At 46.7% G+C, this 20,237-nt stretch overlaps 1 protein-coding gene across 1 annotated transcript in view; it reads left to right on the top strand.

Annotated features, from left to right (window-relative positions):
• ATP8B3 (ATPase phospholipid transporting 8B3) overlaps nt 1–20,237 on the top strand; it is a 481,840-nt gene that overhangs the window by 84,467 nt on the left and 377,136 nt on the right. Inside the window, exons 3-5 of the mRNA XM_069217044.1 lie at nt 7,859–7,950; nt 12,959–13,072; nt 14,139–14,237. Of these exons, the coding sequence (XP_069073145.1) occupies nt 7,859–7,950; nt 12,959–13,072; nt 14,139–14,237 (305 nt within the window). The remainder of the gene's footprint in view (nt 1–7,858; nt 7,951–12,958; nt 13,073–14,138; nt 14,238–20,237) is intronic.

Here is a 20,237-nt window from a genome sequence, read left to right as displayed (position 1 = left end):
ACGTTCCATAAGTAGTTGCCTCACGAAGACATACCACCAAGCCTAAAACGGGACCTATAGACTTAAGTTGGCTTCGGGTGCCCAGTAGAATGGCCTGTGTACTAGTACAGAGTAGCATTCCTTGGTCGTGTATCAGTTACTGACTCACGGGACCGCGGCAAAGAATACTAATCGCAGCAGCAGCTCCACTTTCGATGTTGCAGGGAGTTTTAAATGACCCTTTGCACATCAGCGTAATCCCATCAGCCCTGAAAAACATTCCGCCTTTCTGTGCAGTTATTCCGTTGACTAGGCGCTTTCTTGGTAATCTGATCCTTCCACTCCTAATTACATGCATCACCTACCTCGATCTTGTTATCAACGTCAAGTCGCCGCGAACTCCAACCACTCACAGTGCATTTAGTAATAACCCACCCACTCTCTATTAAGCTGGAAGCACCGCCCCCTCACAATGTACGCAGCCGTCCGTGGCCTGTCCTACACCAACCGTGCCTTAGAGGCTCCGCTCACTGAGTAACATCATTTTACTTCCATAATCACACCTCTACCAGCTGCGAGGCCTTGGTGCTGTGCACGGGGTCATTTCTGCGCCAAGAGCTTTCCTTTAACACTCTCTTTGCAAAGATCCTCTTTTGTGTTTTATAGTACTCTAAGCGACAGGTGTTATTACTGCCCAAAGGCTCCCATTCTCTAAACCTCCGACCAGTCACAGGCTGGGTGTCAGGGCCAGGGAACCCTTTCAATACACGAGTCTCGGGTTGCGCTGGTGTGCACTCATCCACCTAGTGAACTTTTAACCTGTAAAATAGCGGGACACCAATGTGTTCCATATGAACCTCGTAGGTTTATATGGATGCAGTCTATAGAGTAATAATACTTTTCTTGTTTGTTCTGTACGCTTTATTTATGTGGTTATTTCTTGTCATTGTTTTAGATTCAAATCACCTGGCAAAAATATATTAAAATGCATTTTAGGGTGAGTTACTGCTGCAACCTTACAAAAGAGCATTAAGAGAAAAAGGATAATAGGCTGTATACAAGCCATCAATAAATAATGAACAAGTTACTTACATTTGATAATGAATTCTCTGGTAGAGACATATTCTGGTTGCAGATTCCTTACCTTAGAATTTCCCCCAGGTGTCAGACTGGAGCCGGAGATTTTTCTTCGAGCATTACCGTTGAGCGCCATCAGGTGGCATTGGTTGACTCAGAGCCCGCTGAAGGCGTCATGGTCACTGCGATGACGTCACAGTCGCACTGACACCACTTTTTTTTCATGACTTTCCACGTCAGAAGTACGGAGCCGTGAAGAACACTGATCCTGGTGCGCCAGATCTAGGGCCCTGTGCGTAGAAATCAGTTCACAGAGCGGGAAGGATAGGTGGGTTGGTAAGGAATCTGCAACTAGAATATGTCTCTATCGGATAATTTATTAGCGAAGGTAAGTAACTTGTTCATTTGATAGAGACTCCTAGTTGCAGATTCCTTACCTTAGAACAGATTCCCAAGGAATACCATCCCCATAGGAGGGTCTGCAAACTAAGATCATACTAAAAAGTCCTGCAGGACCGAACGGTAGCCGTCCCTGCGCACCTGACTGATCAGGCAATAGCGTTTAGTGAACATATGTGGGGGTACCCACGTTGCTGCCTGGCAGATGTCCAGGACTGGAACTCTGCATGCTAATGCAGTGATTGCAACTGTTGCTCTGGTAGAATGAGCACGCAAACCCTCATAGGGTTGCTTCTTAGCCAGTTTGGTGCAGAGAACAACCCATCTAGATATGGTCCTTTTCTGAACCACCCATCCTTTCTTTGCACTTACATAACCAACAAAGAGTTGATTGTCCACCCAGAAGTCTTTGGTATGATTAAGACAGAACACCAACACTCTTTTTGGATCCAGGCGCAGGAGTCTCTCCGCTTCACGAGAAGGATGTAGGGGTGCGTAAAAAGTAGGCAAGGTGATGGATTGGCCTACATGAAAGGACGTGACTACTTTAGGTAGGAAAGAGGCCCTGGAACGAAGCACCACTTTGTCAGGATGGACAGAGATGAAGGGTGGCTTAGAAGAAAGAGCTTGCAGCTTACTCACTCTACGTGCACAGGTGATGGCTACAAGGAAGGCTGTTTTTAAAGTGAGAAGCCGAAGAGGACAATTATGGGCTTAAAAGGAGCACACATGAGGAAAGTGAGCACCAGGTTCAAATCCCACTGGGGCATTATGAACAGGGTAGGCAGATATGTGGGTGTAAGGCCATTGAGGAATCTCCCACCAATGGGAGACTTAAACAAGGAGGGTTGATCAGGTAGCCTGACGAAAGCAGAGACAACAGAGATATAACCCTTAAGGGTGCACAAAGCAGAGCCCTGCTGGGCAAGAGAGAATAAACAGAAGACCCTCAGACAGAGGTGCAGTGAGGGATCAACAGACTTGTTGGTACACCATGCCACAAATGTATTCCAATGATAGGCGTATACCGTTTTGGTGGTGGGACGCCTGGCTGGCAAGATACCATTACAGAATTCGGGCAGAAAGTCGAAAGCTGTCAACTGCCACTGCTCAATCTCCACGTAACAAGGTGGAGACTGGACAGGTTCAGATGGAGAACCGTACCCTGCTGCTGCGACAGAAGAGCCTGCCGAAGAGGTAGTCTGAGTGGAGGGTCGATGGCCATGCTCAGAAGCTCAGGATACCATACTTTTCATGCCCAGTCCGGAGTCACAAGAATTACTTGAGCCTGGTCGTTCTTGATCTTCTTGAGAACTCTGGGCAGAAGTGGTATTGGCGGAAAGGCATATAGGAGGCCTGAGCTCCACTCGAGACAAAAACCGCCGCCAAACGAGTGCCGCCTTCGAAACTCCAAAGCGCAAAACAGCTGATTTTGCACATTCTCTGCGGAGACATACAGATCTAACTAAGGCTAGGCTTTCCCCACTGCTGAAAGAAGCCTCGCACCACCTCCGGATAGAGACGCCATTCGTAATCGACCATGTATTGACGGCTGTGTTTGTCTGCTCTGGCGTTCAGAAAGCCTACCAGATGTTGAACCACCAGGGATATGCCCTGATGTTCCAGCCACTTCCAGAGACGCATGTCCTCTTGACAGAGGGTTGATGATGCCACCCCACCCTGCTTGTTTCAGTACCACATGGCGGTGGTGTTTTCCATGAACACCTGCTGCACTTTCCCTTTGAGAGAGGGAAGGAATGCTTTCAATGCAAGCCTGATCGTCCTGAGCTCCAGAAGGTTAATGTGGAGTCCAGACTCCACCGGAGACCAAAGGCCTTTGATCTCTGCCTCCCCAATGTGGCTGCCCCATCCCAGGAGTTACACATCTGTCACTACTGTTAGATCTGGTTGGGGAAGGGAGAGGGATCTGCAACTGACTCAATCACGGTTCAAAAACCACTACTGCAAATCTTGCGCAGTTACCTCTGAGTTCTGGACCATGTTGGAGAGATTCCTCTGATACTGCACCCACTAGAACTGAAGGTCCCACTGCAGAGCCAGCATATGCCACCTGGCATGTGTCACCAGCAGGACGCAGGAGGCCATGAGGCCCAACAGCCTCAGAACCATTCTCACCAAAACCCTGGAGAGAGGCTGAAACATTGCTATCATAGCTTGAATATCCTGGACTCACCGCTCGGGAGGATAGGACCAAAACTACCCTTGTCCTTTTTGGGCACCAGAAAGTAGCGGAAATAACAACCTGGATGACCAGCTATGGGTCCGCTTTGTTTCTGAAGGGACGGGTGCCATCGAAGGGCATGTCCATAAGCGATTGCAGGACATCCCCCAAACAGCCAGACATTCTCAACCAAGTATGGCACCATAGAGCCACCGTCAATGCAACTGATCTGCCTAGTAAGTGGCTGCATCCCTCCCATCAGCAACAGCTTGGGAAAGAATGGCCCGGGCCTCCTCTGGGACCCGTGTCAGTGCCTGTTAACTATGGGAGTAGCAGCCCAAAAGGCAAGCAGTGTTCATGGACTGCAATGCCAGACTGGAGGAAGAGAACATTTTCTTCTCAAGTTGGTTCAGTCTTTTTGATTCCACGTCGAGGGGTGCGGAAGGGAATGCGCCAGAAAAGAAAGAAGCCTGGAAGACCAAACTCTCAAGCGTAGGATGTTGGGTCAGGAATTTTGAGTCATTAGGCGCAGGCCTATGGCGGTGGGTGATTGTCCTGTTGACAGCAGCCCCTGTGCTGGGTTTAGACCACATCTCCAGCAGGACATCAGTAAGGGCTTCATTGAAGGGCAAAAGGGGGTCAGACGTAGAAGCCCCAGGCTGAAGCACCTCAGTTAGGAGGTTAGTCCTGAAAGCCACGGAAAGCAAATTGAGGCTCAGGACCTCAGTCGTTATTCTCACCACCACTCAATATGAGGTTCTCTCCTCTGTAGCCACAGTAGGGGGAGAAAGCATGCCAGAGTAAGGGGAGGTGTCTAGCCCACTGGCTTCAGCCAACTCCTGAGCCCAGTCTACATCAGGGTCATTTAGCTGGTATTCCAAAGGGTCCAGCGACCCCTACATACTCTCACCGTACCCGTACCTATAGGCATAAGGGTCAGGATTCAACCTGGTGAATGAGATCCCCATCGGTGTTGGAATCAGCATTGGCTGACATCGTTCCGACTCCGGGTCGGAGTCGGGACTCAGTATGGGGTCAACAATGATCATGGGCCCGACGGAAGTCGGGAGCATCGACTTTTGTACCAGTGCAGGGAAAGGTCGCAATGGCACAACCGGCATTGGCTTGGATCTGGTAACGGATCCTGGGGTGCCCTTTGGAGCGGAGGCCAAAGTCGCTGGCATGGAACCCGAAGGGGCCCCTGCAATCTCTACTGGGCCAGAAGGCATCACAGGAGAGTCGGACTGCCGATAGATGAGGCGCATGGCCTCATAAAACTCCCTGAGTTGGGCAGGGGTGGCTACAGCACCCGGAAACTCAGGGATGCTTGGAGCCAACACACAAGAAGGCTCTGAGGACGGAGGCCTAGAACGATGACGCTCCTCCAGCGTCGCATCATTCGAACGATAGGGTGAAGTCGAAGAATGTTTGTTCGACTTCTTCTTGTGACCCGAATGTCCCAAGGACTTGGAGTGGGATGAGGACGAGTGATACTGGCTCCACGAGTGGTCTCTTGACCTTCCTCTTGAGCGAAACCGGGAATGATGAGGAGCCGAGTGCCGCAACACCATTAGCTTTAGGGACTGCTTCCTCAAAGCCTTCAGGTTCATTGCCTGGCAATCGGAGCACGACTTTGGTTCATGGTCGCGCTCCAGACACCACAAGAACATGAGGTATGGATCCGTCACTGGCATCATGCGGAGACAGGAATCACACAGCTTGAATCTGGTCTTCCGGGATGACACGTTGACGCACTGCGTGGTCAAAAAAGTTCCACAAAATGTTGAAGTGTCAGTCAAAAATCGACTGAGGGTAGCTCTTCTCCGGATTTGCGCGTAGGCTGGCACGAGAAGAAGAGAACTGACGTCAGCACGTCGAGGTGGCGCCTATATACTACTACAACATCATCACAGCGACCATGACGCCAACGATGGACGTTGAGTCAACCGATGACATCTGATGGGACACAAGAGTACTGTTCGAAGTAAAATTTATGGATCCAGCCAGATGCCTGAGGGAAATCTAAGGTAAGGAATCTGCAACTAGACGTCTCTATTAGTTATTTAAGCTCCTCATAAATCCCTCTATACGAACTGCCATGTCTGAGCAGGGTTTTCTATTTCAAGAGCCTAAGGACACATTACTCTTGTACTGCAACCTTTAATTCTCGGGTACCATGCAGAGGAGTGCATCATCTGTTGAAAGCTAGCATGGACATTTTAGACAGTGGCGAGCGTGTTTGGAGTTTTCTCCATGCATGTGACGGTCATCACACTCTAAACCGTGCAGGAAAAATGGCACCGTGACCTGTCGGCCCTGAAGTGGACAGGCAATGAGGACTACGGTTTCCTGATTCAGAGACTCTGCCTTTATCCCATTCTTAATCGAGGTGAGGGAACTGTGAGGCTTGGAAGGGGAAGTGAATAGCACTTTTTGCAGATTCATCCAATCTGCCAAACTTTAAATGAAGACCTGGAGTTCTTTGCCAAAACATATAGGCCCTCATTCCGACCCTGGCGGTTTCAAACCGCTAGGGTGGAGGGCAGAGGAAGCACCGCCAACAGGCTGGCGGTGCTTCCCGGGCCATTCTGACCGCGGCTTTAGAAAAGGGGAACCGGCGGTTTCCCGCCGGTTTTCCCCTGGCCCAGGGAATCCTCCATGGCGGCGCTGCTTGCAGCGCCGCCATGGGGATTCCGACCCCCTTCCCGCCAGCCTGTTCCTGGCGGTTTACACCGCCAGGAAGAGGCTGGCGGGAACGGATGTCGTGGGGCCCCTGGGGGCCCCTGCACTGCCCATGCCACTGGCATGGGCAGTGCAGGGGCCCCCTAACAGGGCCCCACAAAGATTTTCACTGTCTGCTTGGCAGACAGTGAAAATCGCGACGGGTGCCACTGCACCCGTCGCACCCCTGCAAATCCGCCGGCTCCATTCGGAGCCGGCTTCCTCTTTGCAGGGGCTTTCCCGCTGGGCCGGCGGGCGATCTTTTGGAGATCGCCCGCCGGCCCAGCGGGAAAGTTGAAATGACCCCCGCGGTCATTTGACCGCGGTGCGGTCTTTAGGCGGTTTCCGCCCGGCGGGCGGTGCCCACCGCCCGCCGGGGTCGGAATGACCCCCATAATCCTTACAAGATATTACAAAACGTATCTTTAGATTACATTGACTGATTGTGTTCATTGACATAGAATGGAGAACTGTAATCCTTCACCGTCCAGAAGTAAGACTGGAAATTGAAATTGTTGCAGCCTTACAGGCATACTTCTGGAAAGCTGTGTGACTTGCTGATTGTCATAAATCAGCACTTATGCAAGGTCATAGACTACAGGTGCACATTTAAGACTTTCTGTGAGAATTGTGCCCACAAAGAGAGAGAAGTATCTACATTTGCTGATGGACTTCTGTAATTCTGTCCATGATGTCCTTTCACCCAAAACGATAGACAAATCCATTAGAGCACGTGGCTAAGCTCCTTTAATAATTCTAGGTCAAGTGTCTCCAATGTTTGGCGTTCAGTGAGAGGTTGAGATCAAGTCCTCTGCCTACTGCTCAAATCACTGCGTGGCTATGCTCCAGACATACTCCTGACTGTCTGCCTACTATGAAGAATCTTTCTGCCCCCAAGCAAGATACAAATGCTTTTTGGGTAGAATGTAATATTTGGAAAACGAATTATCTCCCTGTCTATGTCTCTCTCTCTGCAGCTGGCAGCAAAGTATGCATATTAGAGAAATACACATGTATGACAGTGGGAGTATGGAGGAAGGGGACGACAGAGAGTAGATATCAGAGGTGACAGTGCATTAAGTATAGGCAATATTTGAGTGCGTCAGTTATTCCAAGCTGTTGGTACATTCTCGATATGCCTGAACATCAATATTTTGTTTTAAATGGACCATTATGTACATAGATTTTGCCAAGATAATCATCTTTCCTCTAGCCCAATAAAGTACGCTGCTAATCAGCCCTTCAAAATGTTCAAGTTAAAGGGAAAATTGAATGTGCTTCAGATATTGTGGTGTCATTTAAGATATTTAACATCACGTGGTTAGTGGATGTATTCTAAATTTGAAGGCCCTGTATTGATAATCTTCCTACTCCTTCCTTGCTACTGATGCATCTTCTCCAGCATTCTCTTCTTCTGATTAGATAACTCATGTCTCATTAGGTTCCACAGACCAAGTGCATGCTAACAAATCATCTTTCTCATTTGCCTACTATTCTCAGATTTCACCTGGGAGGTGAGAGCCGGTGACAGATTGTTCCATGACAGATTCAAGAAGAGAACATTCCTCTGTTTCAACAGGCCAAAGTATGCAGTAAGTGCACCTCTGTTACTTCACAGGAACCAATACTCACCTTAAAAAAATAAGACATACATTCGCTGGTGCATGAATAAAGTAGCCTATGCTACAGAAGACTAGTTGGATCTATTTATGTATCTAAATTTCACATTTTTAATTTAGCACAGCTCTACCTAAGAGAGGCGTTGTTGTAATTTACATACAGAACAACTGGTGGAGATCAGAATCTCCAATACAGCAGTGACCAGAATATCTTTACAATAACATTGGGAGACAGAGAACAAGAGAGGAGAACATCTGTGTGGACTGAGTGTTATGATGAAGGAAGGAGATATGAGCAAAGGCAGTTGGGGGAGTGAGGAAAGTAGAAAAGGAATGAGGCAGTGTTTTGGGCCAAATTAAATAAAGGAGAAGAACATTTGGGTTCAGGAGGGAAATAAGAGCAGGGTTAATAGATAAATATAGCATCTGAACTGTTACATTTTTATTTTTGTGTGGAATTGAAGAAGATCTTCAAGATGACAGAGGTCTTGAGGTTGGGAGTTCCCAAAAAATGGAGCTGTAAAAGAAAAAGACTGGGTGGCATCTGTGTAGGGGTTTGGTCTTCTTGGTTGCAAGTTTGAATATCTTTTTGCTTCTTATGATTTGATATCCCTACATTCTTAAGGCAACTGACAAGTAGACTGATGTTTGCATATGAATACATTTGAAAGTGCTGCAGACAAGTCTGAATTTAATTCTGCCTTTGACTGTAGTCCATGTCAGTCACGATAAGTAGGTATGATGTGGTCTTGCTTCAGAAATTAGTCTTGTAGCAGAGTTCATCAAAACATTCAGGGGAGCCATGGTGATCTTGTGGATGCCTGTCAAAATTGAGATGCCATAATCTAGCCGTGTGATAATGCTAGATCAGAGCAGGTGGTTTCATTTTCTCAACGAGTAGCGTAGTGTGTAGTTGATGTGTGATGACATGGAGACATAGGAGTCTGGCAAGATGCCCAGAGATTTAACTACAGAGGAGGGAGTTGGGAAGAAATCTGCTAAATGCGTTTTCTCCAGTTGTGGGTAAATAAGGATTCATTTTAGTTGTGAAAGAGGGCAAATTCTGTCTTGTGAGGGTTACGATTCAGATAGTTCTTAGACATCAAGTTGTAAAGTTTGGAAACATACGTTTTCAGACCCAAGAAGATTTCACCGAATCCTTTCTTCGCCTACATTCTCTGCTGAATCAAAACAGATTTCAAGCCATTTCCTATTGCAGTGGCAGATTGTTCCAATAGTATCACAGGCGGTAAACTTGGATGTTGCAATATGAGTTCATATGTAAAGTCACCTTTACTTTGACAGGTCTGATTCATGTGAGATTATAAATCACTTCATCTATATGTTGCGGTCACTGCAGAAACCCCCTTTTAGTGTGAAAATTAGCTCTAAGTAGAAATCACCCCCACCACCACCCCCAGAACGAGTCCTATTGTGTAGAGAATACGGCAGACGGACCAGCATCACTTCCAAAGCAGCCTTCTTTAGAATTCAAGGTGTTGATCACAGACCTTGGAAGAGCTACACCCTACCAGAATTAGGTTTTTGTGAAGTGTATGCTTTTCATATTTTCCTCCCTTTACATCCGGTTACCAGCTGATATATAAGCATATTTACCGCAGCTGATAGCCCATCCTCACAAAAACTAGGCCAGAGGAAGGCTCTTAAGCTTGGACTTTTACTTCCTTCATGAACTTAAGAAACTCAGGCAACCATTAAACCACAGTACACAATAAGTGGAATGTAGGGAATGAGGATATTGCGAAGACTTTGATGGTTGAGATCACTATGATCTACAGGGGTTTGAATTCATGCCTGCCTTTGTCTTGGCATGGTTTCCAGCTCGAATAACCAGAAAGGTACATGGTGTCTTCAGCCGCCGGCCAGTGATTCCAAAGAAACATCACACCTGCTAACATCCCGTTCCAATTATAATGCATCTCAGTCTCGGAAACCACTTATAAACAAACACGAAGTTTGCCTGTGTCTGACATTTTAGTCAAATGGCGAGAGCAAACACTGACAGTCCAAACAGTGCTGTTCAAGAGTCCCTGCATATTTGGTAGGTTTTCCTAACAATGCTGTTAAGTCTAAAAATAGCAATAAAACAAACACATAAAACGGAAAATGTGTCCGATTTGTATAGCCCTTCTGGAACGTGCTTCTTATATATCTTTTTCAGTCTTCACCTCAAAGATGGTGAACATGTGCCTTGAGGCTAAGTGTTTTTGAGGTTTCTAAGAACATTACTAATGGGAAATGAAATGCCTTCTTGCTTTGCAGGTGGGAAACCTTACAGCTCGCACACAAATGTAAAAAATAGTCCACCTGTCAGCTTTTTTAGCAAGAAGAGAGTACAAGTAAAACAAAAGGACAAATCCCCTTGTGGAGGAGAAGATATGGGCAGAGCCTGAAGTTCTTCCACCAGCACAAAGAACACCCCCCTCAGCAAGAGTACCCACAAAATTCCTGCATCTGTCTCTCTGAAGTGCACCTGACCACTCTCTCTGCACCTTCAAGGACTGCACAAAGCAGTTCCACTTGCGCCCCCTGCCCAGGGCTGCTCGAGGCCCTTCCTGTTTGACTCCCCCTCACCTTCAACTGAGATAGTCCAGCATGATTTCATTTCCCCTGGCACAGGTGCTCTGTATTTGCCCCCTCTCCCTGCTCCCAAAAGGTACCTTTGCTTACCCCATTCGTCACACCCTAGCCTTTGTTTATTATTTTTAGGGTCGAGCTTGTGAGACGCTGTAGTAGTTAAAAAAAGGCTCGGTGCCCCGCCCATGTCATGTCAGTGTCTTTCATTGGTTTGTGGGCTTGCCTTTTGAAATCTGCTTGCTTTCATTAGTGGAAGGCATGCATACGTCATGCCTTTTCTTGTGGTTAGCCCTCCTCGAGCGCAGCGACCAAGTACTGAAAACACGCGAGGCTCGCTGTTTTCCGTCTGGTTTGTGGACTAATTTTTTTTTTTCGTAGCACGATCTCGATCGTTTTTTTTCCATTTAATGAGCAAGAAAAGTCCGGTTGGGAGTTTACAACTGCTAATAGCTCTAACTCGGAGAAATGCGAGACCCGTTGCATTGCAATTGCTTGTTAATATTACGTAGCTTGCGCCATTCATGACAAACATGTTGCATGCTATACATAATTTAAGGGACTTTGGGCCACATGTACGAAGCATTTTCCACGTAGCAAACGGCGAATCGGGCCGTTTGCGACGTGGAAAATGCTTTTTGGAATATACAAACCCTTTTTTGCGATTTGGAAATCTATTTACTGAATCGCAAAAAGGGTGTGCGAGTCACAATTTGGAAGGGGTGTTCCCTTCCTAATTGCGAGTTGCAGTCCCATGTATGATTGTTTTGTGACGCGAATGCGGTCGCAAAACAATCGCAGTTAGCACGAGTTTCAAACTGGTGCTAACACATTCGCAAACAGGAATGTGAATGCCAGCGAAAATATTTTGAAAAGAAAACTTTTAATTTTTTGTTTTTGAAATGCATCTCGTTTTCCTTTAAGGAAAACGGGCTGCATTAAAAAAAAAAATGCTTTATTTATTTATTTAAAAGCAGTCACATACATGGTGGTCTGCTGTCTCCAACAGGCCACCAACCCAGTGAGGGCGGCCATTCCCAATGGGGTCGCAAATTGCAACCTACCTCATGAATATTCATGAGGTAGGTCATTTGCAACCCCATTGGGAATCGCAAACAGTGTCATTGACACTGCTATGCATCAGGTTTTGCCCCTTAGGGTCGACCTCTTTCAGCCATCAACTTATTTTGTCTTGGAATCTTCAGCCATTGGGTTACAACATTGTCCGCCACATCTTGGATCAGCTCTCAGGAGCCTTTTGGTGTCACCATTTTTCTAATGGCTATTTAGGTATTTCTGTTTGCCTCCACTGGAATGCACGGGGTATTATTTTACAGTCTTCAATTAGCCCGGTAGCACTCAGAGCAAGCGCTGATTAAGGCATCCAAGAAATTGATGTTATTGATTTTTTTCTTTATTTTTGTGGCATCCATTTTCAGATGTCTTTGTCAGTGCATGCCCCCAAGTGCTGTCACACTGTTCACTGAATGATTATAAATATGGTGCTATCCTGGAACAATATTCTACAGAATCCATTACCTTCTCTTTTCCAAGATGGCTTACATTTATGAGTAGTTTGTTGAAGGCGTGGCAGCACTGGCGATCACGTGCTGAGAAAAGCATCTACAAGTGGAAGCTGTAGCATTCATTTTTCGGATCTATTGGAATGAGCTTGATCTCTAGTACAAAAAAGCCCTGGCAAAGCCAGGAGCATGCAGTAGAAACGTCAAACCTACTGGCGTTACCAATCCTTGTTGTATTAGTATTATTATGTACGGCACTTGCACCATTCGTGGTGAACTTGTAATCTTAAAAGGCTTTGGGTCAGCCTCTATCAGCCATAGCTTCTTTTGCGGCTTGCGACATTATTGGCCACATTTTGGTATTTTAGATTTATTGTTTGGCTGTTTCAGTGTCTCTGATTACAAAAACACTCAAACACTGAGACCGAAACCTAGGAGAAAAGACGTTAGTTTTTGTGTAGTCAACAATGGAAATGCAAGCAGCAGTTTCAGATTGCCGTATTTATTTCAATAAATGCTCTTGTGTGATAAATGCATGGATTACAGAATTAGGGATGACGACTGAACTAGGTGGTAGATGCTAAAAATACACTTCCTTTGACATGCAACTGCACCACTACAAACTGCAAGTAATAGAATGTGCAATGTCCACACAGACGAGATTTCATAAAAAGATCTTATGATTTTCTTAAAATGTTATGATCAAAATTAGCACACTCGGGTTCGGCCAAACACCAATCAACCTACAAAACACATTTGATAACTCCAGATCACCAATATACTAAACTGGTTTGATAAAACCAGACCAAGAAGTTGGTGCATGCATTCCCGTATTGGCTTGTTTTCTTTTCTTTTTTTTACAGGGAAATGAGATTAAGACTTCGAAGTACAATTTTCTGACTTTCCTCCCGCTGAATCTTTTCGAGCAGTTCCACCGTGTTGCCAACCTCTACTTCCTGTTTGTTATTGTCCTACAGGTGAGTCCCTGAGATCCCCTGAGTGTGCTATGCATATAAACGTTTATCCTCAGCGGTGGGGTGGGGGTCGGAGCATAATACCCCCATGCTGATACACTATGCTTGGGTTAATGGATCTGCTGGACTCCCAGCCTTGCAGTTGCAAGTGCATCTAGTTTGGTCACAGTGGTCTTTTCCTACGTTTTTTTATTCTTTAAGGCTCCCACATCCTACAGCCTTGTACAGTTTCCCCCACACCTTTGAAAACAATGATTTTGGCCAGAAGAGTAATGGGTTATGCGACATGGGTTTGCCTGATGATCTTTCCCTCTCTATGTTCGTTATTCGTAGTTATGCTTAAGCAATGTGGCCCTTCTAATAAAGTGAAGTCCTCCAGAAAAGCATCGTTATTTGTTCCTCCAAGTGATAGATGCCATCAAGGCAGAATTATCGATACTGCCAGCATCAGCTCAAGTGTTACAGTGTTGACACAGAGCCAATCGGATGACAATCTGGAAACCTGGGTCACTTTTACAGCAGCCTCACTTCTACAATTGAGCCACGAGGAGACCATGCTTTCAATGACACTGTTATGCTTTTTGCGCTGTGTGTTGAGAAGCATGAATGCCAAGATCTGTGTGACGTAGTGCTAGGAAACATCTATGCTCATCTATAAACGTGTGACATCAAGGCATCGCCAGATTCCCAAGAGAGCACATGGAATCGCTGGCAGAAAAAGATTTGATTGCTCTGGTTCAGTAGTCTCTGTTTTCACAGAAAACCAAAACTCATATTTAGGCTACAGGATGATTTGTCTTCTCTAATGACTTGGCCACTTTCCTGAAATCAAAGAAGTAGGGTGAGTCCATCGCAGAACCATGGACTAGCTTAGGATCACCTTAGGTCACCAGGTCAAAGACATAACTAATTTATTAATACTAACATGTAGACAATGTGGTCATAATACTGAAATGAGTTACTGAAGAAAAATAGGGACTCACCAATGAAAACTATGAGAAACTGTTTTTCTCACTTGTTGTATTTGCTTTGATGTGTTGCTTCTGACTATTCCATCCACCCTTTTCAGACTGTTCCAGCAATCTCTACGTTGCCATGGTTCGCCATTATGCTGCCACTTTTGTGTCTTCTGGTTGTAAGGGGCGTACGGGACCTGTTTGATGACATCGTAAGTAATTACAGTTTTAGTTATAATGCTTGCATGAGGATTTCTCTGCTTTTAACTTTCTGATCATTCTTTATAACTGAGTGGCAAGATCTATGTGCAGATGCATGAAGTGGGAGTTGATGGGTCAATTTATTGAGGTGTAAACATTCGCGAGGGCAACTTCTAGGAAATCTGTCCTTTGAATCCACAGCATCCTTGGCCTGTACATTCTAGGGATATTAAGAGTCAAATGTTTAACACTTCTTGTTTTCCTTTTGAACTGAAAAATAAAAAGTGCAGCAATTAATAAATAATTGTCTTTAACATGGGAATAAACTGATCAATGTTACCTAATGAAGGAAGACAAATTGAGGATAATTTCCATGGTTTCTACTTCTGAAGAAAAAATCCAGAGGGCAAGTAAATAGTGTAGGGAGGTGCCCCTCTTTGACATGGTCACCCCCACTTTTTTACCTAGCATATGATGCAATTCTGACTAAAAGTGCACTGAACTTTTGCTAACCAGGTCCTTAGTGCCAGCTCTCTTTCCCTAACACTGTGCAATTGTTCCCCAATTGCCAATACCTTTGGCACCCATGTAAGTCCCTAGTAATTTGTACCCTTGGTATCTAGGGCATGTGTAAAAAAGAGGGTTTCCAAGGGCTGCAGCACATATTGTGCCACACTCAGGGACCCCTCACCTAGCACATGCAGACCGCCATTGCAGGCTGCATGTCTTGGTGCAGCTAAAAGTGAAAACACGCCATGGCACACAGCCTGTGTGCCACGTCTCCTAAACACTGCTTGCAATAAATTTAAGTCACCTCTACAGCAGGTCTCAAAGCCCTAAGGAAGGGTGTGTTATATTACATGTGAGGACATAGCTGCAAAAGCAGTTATGCCCCTGCTATGTCTTTGTCGATCCCTAGACATAGTGATTGAACAGGGAAGCCATTTTAAGTACATGTGCTGGACACTGGCCAGTATGAGTTCCCCAGCTACATGATGGCTTCACTGCTGGGCACTGGCCAATACAAGTTCCCCAGCTACATAATGGCTTCACTGAAAATAGGGATGTTTAGTATCAAACATCTTGTATTGAAAAACCCTCACTGATGCCAGTGATAGATTTATCAATACATGCGCTCAGAGGGCACCTTAGAGGTGCCCCCTGAAAACCTACCATCTACCCCGTGCTGGCTGACTAGTTTCAACTAGCCTGCCACCAACAGATAGGTTTTCGAACCCCAACGGCGAGAGCCTTTGCTCTCACAGCTCCCAAAAGGATGACCTGCAAATCTGTATTCCAATGCTGGGGGCTTTAAAGAAACCCACCACCCTTGGCACGCAGATCTGGCCTTTCTCAGAAGATAGATGCCTAGTCTTTGCCTCAAGGCCCTTTTGTCACCTAGAAAAGCAGGAAAATTAGTAGTCAGGAAAACATGTCCACTCTAATGTCAGTTACACCCCCAAGGTGGGCTGCCTGATGTGGACACAAATTTTAAAAGTCTGCCATCTTGGTGATGGCTGAACTTGGAACTCTGGGGCAGGGTTATGCCTACTTCCCACTGGAAGTGGTCATATAGTGGGGCGTAGTAACCACAGGGGTAAGTAGCCCATTGGCTACTACCCTACACTCCCCTAAATGCCCCTAAATTCAGTATTTAGGGGAGCCCTCTGGATGAATAGATCAGATCTTGCTGACTTGAAGAAGGACACACCAGAGATGCGGAAGGCAAGAATTGAAGACCAGTTCAGTTCGGCAGGCCCCGTGCCATCCTCCCTGCTGACTTCGCCAATTGCGAGAAAGATACCTCGTCCTCCAGCTGCTGAAACCTTCAAAAGCTGGGAGGACTTCCAGCCTTCACCCCAGCACAAGGAACTTCCATGGAGTAGTGGAGTTGCATCCTTGAATCCTGCAGGTATCCAAAAAACACTGACGAGGAATCTGGACTGCCAAAACCCGACACTGGACAGCATTACTGCACCTGTACCCATTAGCCCAAACGGAAGCGAGCCAACAGTGCCAGCGTTGTCTTCAGCCTCTCTAGAGACAAAGTCCATCATAGGTCTCGCAACTGCGACCTTCACACAGGTGCCTGCAGCCTCTTTGTACAGGCCCCCCTCTACCACGACCACCTCCGGTGATGGAAACCCGGCAGTCCACTGCACCTCTGCACCCGGCCATCTTACACTGAAGAGAAGAGTACCACTGATGTCCCTACATCCTCGAGCCTTGTGAGAGCTAAAACCACTTGTTGGTTTGGTTGAGCTGGACCCCCCAGGCCACCCCTGCAGCCTCTTACTGCAGGCTCCCTCTACTGAGACTGCCACTGGTGATGGAAACCTGGCAATCACTTGCACCCCTGCACCCGGCCGCCCTGGAGTGAGAACAAGAGGACTACTGGTGTCTCTACATCCTGAGTCTTGTGAGACCTGAAACCACTTGTTGGTTTGGTCAGGCTGGACCCCCAGTTCACGCATGCAGCCCCTTTCTGCAGGCTCCCCCTGCCGCAACTGCAGCTGGTGATGGAAACCCAGGGGTCCCTTGCACCTCTGCACTCGGCCGCCCAAGACAGAGCAGAAGAGGACCACTGGTGTCCCTATGTCCCCAAGCATTGCAAGAACTGAACCCCCTTGTTGGGTCACCCTGACTGGACTCCCATTCTCTGCCTGCAGTGCCTTTATGACCGGACCAATACCCATTGACTTCAACTGGGCACCCAACACCTAACTACACCTATGAACCCGGCTGCCCGAGTGCTGCTGAAGGTGACCTGTTGGTGAGGCCTAGGACCCTACCCCATGCTCACCTTAAATCTGGAAGGTTGGTCCTGTAAGTCACTGCTGAGTACCTGTTTGCCATATTTGTTCTTCCGCAATAGGATAACATTGCAGCTTCAGAAAATGGCACTCTCAACTTTTCAAAACAGTGATAATTTCTATAGCAAAATGTACTTACCTCATCATATTGACTCTGGTGCCTAACATATATAGAGATACCTGTTATTTTTATAAATTGGTATGGATCTTGTTATTGAGTTGTGTATCTCCTTTACTGACTGTGTACCTATAGGGAATGACTAATACTCCTCTCTGATAAGCCTAACACTGCTTGTCTACACTAACCACTAAAAGAGCACCTTGAGATTGATAGACCAAGCCACTGTCCACTCATAAGGGAACCCCTGAACCTTCAGCACAGAATAACTCATTTTGGCATACCATATAAAGAGCCAGCTTCCACTTTTTCTAAGATGATACGCTGTACATCTTTTCACATTGTCATTGAAAAAGCACATATTAGGTGGGACTTTCTGAAAATGACTCACCTCTTTGCATACATATTTTTACAGGACAGCATTTGCCATCCATGTGGTATTTAGATTGAAGAAGAGAACCCAGTAGCATTTTTATCTTAGCTCAAATTCTCCTTATATTATTTTATCTTCTTGCAGATCTCAGTATTAATGTATTTAATTATGTATATATATATATGTATAGTTACATGTCTAACATATCTAAAAGTGATGTAAGGTTATTCCTTAATATATAAGGTACTATAAAAAAAAACACTAAGAAACACAAAAATAATATGAAAAGTACAATGTTTTAGAAATATAAACCCTTATGAAATTACAGAGGTCAAAACTAATGAGAAAGGACCAATGCTAAATGGGAAAAGGTACAAATACAAAAACCCCTGCAGCAATCAGATCTGTCTCTCAATGTGCGTTTTCTCACCTCTTCTATTTTTTCTCTTATATCAGGCTTATTTGTGCCTTCTGGTGTCAGATACCTCTTGATGATACCGGTCACCATCGTCTTAATGCAGTTTCTTGATCATTTTTAATTTTGGTTTCCTTTTCATTTTTCCCCATATCAGTTTTCACTCCTTTTCTTCTTGATGTAGTTTCTTTGTGCCCTTCAGAAATTGCTGACTGTCCAATCCTGTCTTCATGCACTGACATGCCTTCATCTTACTTTCAGCATCCATTAGCTTACTGTTATAAATGGGGTTTCTAGTTAGTAGTCAGTTTACACCCTGTCCAAGTAGGCACCCTTACTCTAGTCATGGTAAGAGAGATACACGGCTCAGATACCCCATAATCTCCCCCTTGGTAGCTTGGCACAAGCAGTCAGGCTTATCTCAGAGGCAATGTGTAAAGTATTTGTACAAACACACATGGTACCACAGTGAAAACACCACAAAAGGGCTCCACACCACTTTAGAAAAATAGCCAATATTTATCTAAATCAAATAAGATGAAAACAACAAAAATCCAACATACACAAGCAAAGATATGTTTTTATAATGCAAAGAGAGTCTTAGGCGGTCATTCTGACCGCGGCAGGCGGCGGTCGCCGCCCGCCATGCGGTCACCGCCGAATGACCGCACCGCAGTCAAAAGACCGCGGCGGTCATTCTGGCTTTCCCGCTGGGCCGGCGCGCGACCGCCAAAAGGCCGCCCGCCGGCCCAGCGGGAAAGACCCTGCAACGAGGAAGCCGGCTCCGAATGGAGCCGGTGGAGTTGCAGGGGTGCGACGGGTGCAGTGGCACCCGTCGCGATTTTCAGTGTCTGCAAAGCAGACACTGAAAATCATTATGGGGCCCTGTTAGGGGGCCCCTGCACTGCCAATGCCAGTGGCATGGGCGGTGCAGGGGCCCCTGGGGGCCCCACGACACCCGTTCCCGCCATCCTTACCGCCAGGAACGGGATGGCGGGAAGGGGGTCGGAATCCCCATGGCGGCGCTGCAAGCAGCGCCGCCATGGAGGATTCCCTGGGCCAGGGGTAAACCGGCGGGAAACCGCTGGTTCCCCTTTTCTGACCGCGGCTTTACCGCCGCAGTCAGAATGGCCCAGGAAGCACCGCCAGCCTGTTGGCGGTGCTTCCGCGGTCCCCGGCCCTGGCGGTCATGGACCGCCAGGGTCGGAATGACCCCCTTAATCTGTAGATATCAATGGATGGCCTATGTTAGCACAAAGTACCTGGTATGCGTAAAAAATAAAGCTGCAAGGGCGACAGTGTGTCAGCAAAGCAAGTGATGCATCGATTCCTTACTCGCAAGGGAGGCTGTGCGTCGATTCCGGGTGCGAAGCCTCGGGTCTGTGCAGTGATGTTTGCAGATTTTGATGCCCAGGATCCGTGTGTGGAAATTTCCGATGCACTGTGCGAAGAGTCCGGCACTGTCGTTTCTCCAGTCGCGAGGCGCGCGCTGCGTTGAATTTTCAGCCACGCGAAGGGCAGGGGCGTCAATTTTTCGGATGTGCACACAGTGGTGTATGGATTTCCCCCGCAGCTTACCAGTTTCCACTTCTAAGGGCCCAGGAACTGGATTTGGCATCACTTAGCAAGTCAGGACTCTCGGCAGACGAGCCCAGACACTGGCAGATGCAGTCTTTAATGTCCCTGAGACTTCAGAACAGGGGACAAGCTCAGTCCAAGACCTTGGAGAAATTTCACAAGCAGGATTTCAGAAAGCAAAATCCAGTTCTTTCCCACTTCAGGCAGAGGCAGGCAGCACAGCATATCAACAGGCAGAGTGGCAGGTCCTCCTCAAGCATCAAGCCCCTCTCCTAGACAGAGGTTCCTCTTGATCCAGAAGTAATCTAAAGTATGGTGTTTTGGGACCACTACTTATCACCTTTCTGTCTTTGAAGTAGACAAACATCAAAGAAACGTCTCTGTTGTACACAAGATCCTGCTGTGTCCAGGCCTGGCCCAAGACACACTCCAAGGGGGTTGGAGTCTGCATTGTGTGAGGACAGGCACAACCCTTTCAGGTGTAAGTGTCTTCTCCACTGTAGCCCAGGAGACTCATCAGGAGATGCAGGACACTCCTCAGCTCCCTTTGTGTCACTGTCTAGAGGGAATTCACAAACAGTCAACTGTCTGACTCAGACGTTGATTCCAGTGGCAGGCAGGGGCACAGTATGGTTAAGCAAGATAATAAACACTTTCTAAAAGTGGCATTTTCAAACAGACAATCTAAAAACCAACTCAACCACAAGATTAACT

This window comes from Pleurodeles waltl, chromosome 12 (assembly GCF_031143425.1).
Source record: "Pleurodeles waltl isolate 20211129_DDA chromosome 12, aPleWal1.hap1.20221129, whole genome shotgun sequence".
NCBI classification, from domain to species: Eukaryota; Metazoa; Chordata; class Amphibia; order Caudata; family Salamandridae; genus Pleurodeles; species Pleurodeles waltl.
The sequence above is the reverse complement of the archived record's forward strand: the minus strand, read 5'-3'. Positions and strand labels throughout refer to the sequence as shown.